We start from the raw sequence: 5,725 nt of genomic DNA, 5'->3' as shown, positions 1-5,725 counted from the left end.
CGCCCGCCGGTCCGCCCGCTCGCCCGTGTGCCAGTCTCCCTGTCCCTTTTCGCCCGACACCGCGCGAGTTTGTGCGTCCCCCTTGTGCCCCGCCTACCTGCCTGCCTGGCCACCACCTCGCTCACCCTCCAGCCCTCCGCCCCCCGTCCCCCGCCCGCCCGCGTACACAGCAGAAGAGAGGCATCATGTCGATTCTCGAGGACATCGACGCGTTCATCCTGCAGAACACCGTCCCGGTGCCGCCGGCCCTTAGCCGAGTGTCTCTGGAGGCGCTGAACTCTTCCAAGAGCACTTCCCCGCCCAACGGCCCGTCCGATCCCTCCATGCCGGGGTCCATGGGGAACCCGATGCTTCCGTCGCCGGCTGGCGCGACGGCGGCGGCGGCCGCCGCCACCCCGGCTCCCGCGCCGACTGCCCTGCCGCAGGCCCTCCCCCCGACGGGCGGCCTCCCGGCCGCGCATGCCAGTGCCTATGGCTCGCTGCCTGGCCCGGGGGGCATGGGCGCCCCCGCCGGTGCCGGCACCCCTGGCATCCCCCCGCCCGGGGCTCTGACTCCCGGCAGCGGCATGTCCAGCCCGTATGGCACGATGAACACCGCGGCGGCGGCCGGTGCTCCCGGTGGTGGGGCCGCTGGCGCTGGGATTCCCCCGCCCGCCGGGCCCTATGGTACCATGGGTGCCGGGATGAACCCCTATGGCACCATGGGTGCCGGGATGAACCCCTACGGCACCATGGGTGCCGGGATGCATCCGTACGGCACCATGAGCGGTGCTCCTGGTGGCCCTGGCGGTCCGTATGGCACCATGGGCGGCCCTGGCGGCATGGCCGGCGCCGGCATGTATCCCTATGGCACCATGGGTGGTCCGGGCGGTCCGGGCGGCCCGTACGGCACCATGGGCGCCGGCGCCAACCCCTATTCCACCATGGGCGGGCCAAACCCCTACGGCACCATGGGTCCGGGTGGCCCGGGCGGCCCCTATGGCACCATGGGCGGCGGGACCACCGCCTCCGGGACCACTCCCTCCGGTGCCGGGTCCTTCGGTGGGCCTGGTGCCTCCGGCTACATGAGCCTCGGGCGGAACTCCACCATGGGTGGTGCTGCCGGTGCCGTTGGTGCTGGCAGCCCCACCGCCGCGGCCACCGCTGCCGGTGCTGCCCTTGCTTCCGGCCCGAGCTCTGCCCTGCAGGAGCGCATCCGCTCCTACTCGGGTACGCCTCCAGTCCCCCTTCCCTCTGGCGCTGTTTCTTGCTCTCTCTCTCTCTCTCTCTCTCCACCGTGCACACACACACACACACACACACATGCACACACACATGCACACACACTTGATCGCCGCTCTCGCCATTTCCTTCTCCCGTCGCCCTGACCTTGCTCCTCTCTCTGTTCGCCTGTCCCTCTTTGTGCCCTTCTCAGGTGCGGCCATTTCTCCCACCGCCTCGGTGTCCACCTACGGCGGCCCTGGCAACCCTGGCTTTGTGCAGTCCTCCTTCCTCAACTCCGGAGGGGCGCCGGCCGCGGCCAGCCCCCCAGCTGGCGGCTCCGCCGACAGCACCCTCTTCAACCTGTCGGCCTCGACGACCACCCCCCCGGGTGCGGCTGGTGCCCAGCGTCCGCCTGCCTCCGGTGCCATCCGTGTGACCTTCCACTCGAAGGTGCGTGTTCTCCTGCTTCGCCGAGCTTCTTTCTTTCCTTTCAACGGAGTCCCGCCCATCTAACTTCCCATACTCTGCCTTCTCCATCTGCATGCACCTGTATCTATCTATCTATCTCTCTCTCTCTCTTTGTTTCGTTCCCCCCTCCTCTCTCGCCGTCCCACTTCCCTCGGCTACCTCGTCACCCAGCTTTCTACCTACCCCTCGGTGATGAAGGAGCTCCAGCCTGGGCGCCCCGTCAAGATCGGGCGCTACACCGACGACACCCGCGGCAATGCCTTCTTCATCGGCTTCGACTCGCAGGTGGTCTCGCGTGACCACGCCGAGATCAGCAACCAGAACGGCGAGATCTTTGTCCGAGACATCGCCAGCCGTGGTGGTACTTTCCTCAATGACAACCGTCTGTCAGACCCTTCCAAGCAGAGCACCATGCACAAGGTATATTTCCACTGGTGGACCCACATACTCACACACATGCATGCACACACGCGCGCACACACACACACACATACACACACATGCATACATCCACCTCTGCCCTTCCACTCCTGCTAACATATCCGCCACCATGTCCACCGCAGCTCAAGTCCGGCGATATCCTCCGCTTCGGTGTGGACTACAGCGATCCGACGACCAACCGCTTCGTCAAGGCGGTCGTTGTCGAGGTCAACATCAACACCGCTGGTGGTGGTGTCCCCTCCTCCTCAGCTGGCGCTAGCGCCCCCATGGGTGGTGCCACCAACCTGACCAGCATCAACGCCTACTCCTCCAACTGAGGATGATACCTACGTGGTCACGGATGGAGGATCACTCACGCACGCATACACGCACACATGTGCGCGTGTGTGTGTCCGAGGAGGGAACTTCGCGAAGGCGCAATCACATGTGCCTGTGTGGGCGCCTTCCCGAAGTCTCTCTCTCTCTCTCTCTCCCCCTCCCCTTCTCTCCCCCCCTCCCCTCTCTTTCCTTCTCCCCTTCCCCGAGTGAGCAGCGTATGGATGTGGCACACCCTCTTCCTTCGCCCCTTTCTCTCTCCTCCCAGCTCACTGTGGGGCTGTCGCTCCATGCTCGCGCACAGGGCACGCACTTCGTTCCTTTGTACTTGTTCATACGCACACACACACACACACATGCCTTTTCTCCATCCCCCTGCCCGTGCACAATGTCTGCCGATCGCTGGGTCGTCTCCCTCCCCCCAACGGGGAGAGATTTACACAGGGGGTCTTTGCTCCTCCTCTGCCGATGAAGCCAGTGCCCTGTGCACACGCCTTGTGAGAGCCGACGTGTCCCATTTTCCATTCTGCAGGACTCCCCCTCCCCCGCTCTCCCCCCCGCCCCCCCTCTCTCCCCCCCCCCTGCAAACAATAAAACACCAAATCCCGCATTTGCCCATCTGCGTGCGCGTCAGTTCCAGCCACAGAGGGAGGAGGACACGTGTCTGCTCGTGTATTTGGCCCCTCCTTCTCGGAGTTGAATGGCGAGCAGGAGAAGAGAGGAGCACATGGGCCCGGCCATGCCGCGACCGGGCACTGGCCGGCTGTGCCGGGACGCTCAACGGAACAGCGGCAAAGACCGGAGAGTGTTGCCAAATTGGGCGCGCGGATACGGCCGGGTGGCGATGGCGGTCGGCAGGTCCTCCGGAAGCTCGGTCCAGACACTGGGAGTGCGAGTGGCGTGCGTCAGAGACGGGCAGCTGGGCAGGGGGGCGGGGGCACGAAAAGTGGAGGAGGCCCAGCCAAGCGATGGGGCATTGCACCACGCGAGACACGCACATGTGGTCCAGCCCGGCGGCGGTGAGCGCATCGCGCGCGCCAAGAAGCTTCTCCTCGGACTTGGCCACCAGGACCACCTTGCGCATGGACCCATTGAAGGACTCCCCGTTGGAGGCCTGCAGCATGGCGCAGCCCGGCTCGCCGGTGACATAGCGCACCGTGTCGGGGTGGTCGCGGAAGGCCCAGACGGCCGCCGAAGCGGCGTGGCTGCCCTGGGCTATGGGAGCCAAGTGGGGCGTTTTCATTTTGTCATTGCATCTTTCGTCAGGAGAGGCAGGCGTGTGCGTGTGTGTGTGTGTGTGTGTGTGTGTGTGTGTGTGTGTGTGTGTGTGCGAGAACAAGCGGGGGGAGCGAAGCAGACAAGGTCCCCCCCCCCGGCAGGGGCGCGTGACGCACCAATCAGGCTGCCAGTCGACCAGCCGGGATGCTGGAGCAGGTCATTGCGCACGATGATGTACATGACCAGTTGCTGTGCCGGATCGACAGTGACGGTGGCCGCAGTGGTGGCGGGCACACCATCAGCAGAGGAGGGGGCAGTAGCAGAGGAGGTGGCAGCAGTGGCAGCGGGAGCAGTCATAGTGAAGGGCCGGGTGGTGTAGCAACGGGAGAGGGATACAAGAGAGGAGGCAGGCCGGAGCGCGCGGAGCATCGGGCAGCGGGGCACAGCAACAGGGCAGGAAGAGAGATGATGGGTGTGCCTGGGGGGGTGAGATGAGTGCGTGTGTGTGTGTGTGTGCTTATTTGCCCAACCCCCCGCCGCGGCCGCCGCCACACGGGGGAGATCGCCCTGCCCGCAGAAAAGGGACGCCGAGGGACCGGGGACACTGTGTGAATGGCGCGTCGTGACCTCCGGAACACGCGGGCTCTGGGGCGAATGCCCAAGGAGCGCGCTGCCAACGAAGATAGCGTCGGCACCTGGCTAGTCTGGGCCGTGCCTGGCCCCCGTTGGCCGTCCGGGGGTTGAGCGGAGGTGCACTTGCACACGCGCGCCTTGCCACCGCCTCCAGGGGTGGAGAGACAGCAGCAGAGGCGGAGAACAGGGCGGGGCGGTCCGCGGGCCAAGATCGTCCCCATGCACGGGCCGGCTTTTGTTGTCTCTTTCTGCCAGGGGGAGGTCGTTGCCACCGCCATCCTCGACACATGGGCCGGCCATGACCGCCGCACGGTTGGGCCTTTTTCTCGTTGCTCGGCCAAGGTGCGACGCGGAGACCCGCTTGGCCATGCCTCCCGTTATCTCCCTCTCCTCCTCCTCCTCCTCCTCCTCCTCCTCGCTCCCTCCCCCCTCTTCCTCCCCCTCCCTTTCCCTCCCCACATTCTCTCCCTTGCTCCTGCCCCTCCCCCCTCCGGCGGCATGTCGGACTCCCTGCTGCAATCACCTGGCGGTCGGCCGGGGGTCAGCCGCTTTGCGGCCGGCGCGGCCAACCTCCCACCCTCGGCCGGCCTGGCGGATGGGCACTTCTCGCCGAATCCCCCGTCAGCCCTGCTGAGACAGGCTACTGACCGGGCGCCCCGGCCGGCCCCCGGTGGGTCGTCCTTCTGGCGCATGGCCGGGGCGTCTCCCGGTCCCGGGGAGTCGATTCTCGCGTCACCCTCGCTGTCCTCCTTGCAGGGGGCCCCGCCGACGCCGTTGGTGTCGGCTGCCGCCACCCCGTCCCCCGGCGGCTCGAGCCCCCTGCGCTCGGGCGCCGGGTCCGGCGCCGCCGGGCGCCTCTTTCTCCCGGGCAGTAGTTTGTCGCTGGAGGATTTGGCCGGGCGTCCGGCGGTGTCGGTCCACACGCAGCGCGCCCCGCAAGCGCCTCTCCATCCGTACTCGCTTGGGCTGCGCGCACACCGGGGCCCCAGTGCACAGGGCCGTGGCGTTGTCCCGGCGGCCATCCCCCCGGCCGGTGGCCATCCCTTTGCCCAGCCGATCGACGCCTACCACCCGCCCTATTTGACCGGCGCCATGGAGCCGCCCTTCCCCATGCCAAGCTCGGGCACCGGGGCCGATGAAAAGAAGCCCAGCCAAACGCCGGGCAAGCGTCGGACCACCCCGCCGCATCTTGGCCCCGAGGTCCCGGCCACCCCGGCGCCCGGGGTCGAGGCATCTGCCCGCAAGCCCCCCCGTGGCGGGTCTGTGCCCTTCTCCAACTTCGGCATGACCCCCGGACCTGCATCGAAGAGTGCGTCCTCCTGTTGCGCCTCTGACCCCACATCCCACCTCTCTCTCTCTCTCTCTCTCTCTCTTTCGGCCTTCCTCCTGTTCTTGCGCGCACCCCTTTGCACACATTGGCATGCCGGGCGACAGCTCTGCCCCCCCC

At 67.0% G+C, this 5,725-nt stretch overlaps 3 protein-coding genes across 3 annotated transcripts in view; 2 read left to right on the top strand and 1 right to left on the bottom strand.

Moving 5' to 3' along the window:
- H696_03582 (hypothetical protein) lies at positions 1 to 2,429 on the top strand (the record flags this gene model as incomplete). Its single annotated transcript, XM_009497452.1, has 5 exons — positions 1 to 71; positions 171 to 1,209; positions 1,415 to 1,653; positions 1,843 to 2,091; positions 2,235 to 2,429. Exons 2-5 carry the CDS (start codon positions 186 to 188, stop codon positions 2,427 to 2,429), a joined length of 1,707 nt encoding a protein of 568 aa, XP_009495727.1. The 5' UTR covers positions 1 to 71; positions 171 to 185.
- Positions 2,430 to 3,084: 655 nt separating this feature from the next.
- Positions 3,085 to 4,138, bottom strand: H696_03581 (hypothetical protein). The gene is made up of 3 exons (XM_009497451.1): positions 3,822 to 4,138; positions 3,426 to 3,642; positions 3,085 to 3,310 (listed from the first exon to the last, which is right to left on the bottom strand). The coding sequence occupies exons 1-3, from the start codon at positions 4,072 to 4,074 to the stop codon at positions 3,205 to 3,207; spliced, it is 576 nt and encodes a 191-aa protein (XP_009495726.1). The 5' UTR covers positions 4,075 to 4,138; the 3' UTR covers positions 3,085 to 3,204.
- Positions 4,139 to 4,776: 638 nt separating this feature from the next.
- Positions 4,777 to 5,725, top strand: part of H696_03580 (hypothetical protein) — a gene marked incomplete at both ends in the record, with an annotated part of 3,156 nt that continues 2,207 nt past the window's right edge. The window contains one exon of the mRNA XM_009497450.1: positions 4,777 to 5,587. Coding sequence (XP_009495725.1) covers positions 4,777 to 5,587 — 811 coding nt within the window. The remainder of the gene's footprint in view (positions 5,588 to 5,725) is intronic.

This window comes from Fonticula alba, assembly GCF_000388065.1.
Source record: "Fonticula alba strain ATCC 38817 unplaced genomic scaffold supercont2.5, whole genome shotgun sequence".
NCBI classification, from domain to species: Eukaryota; order Rotosphaerida; family Fonticulaceae; genus Fonticula; species Fonticula alba.
The sequence above is the reverse complement of the archived record's forward strand: the minus strand, read 5'-3'. Positions and strand labels throughout refer to the sequence as shown.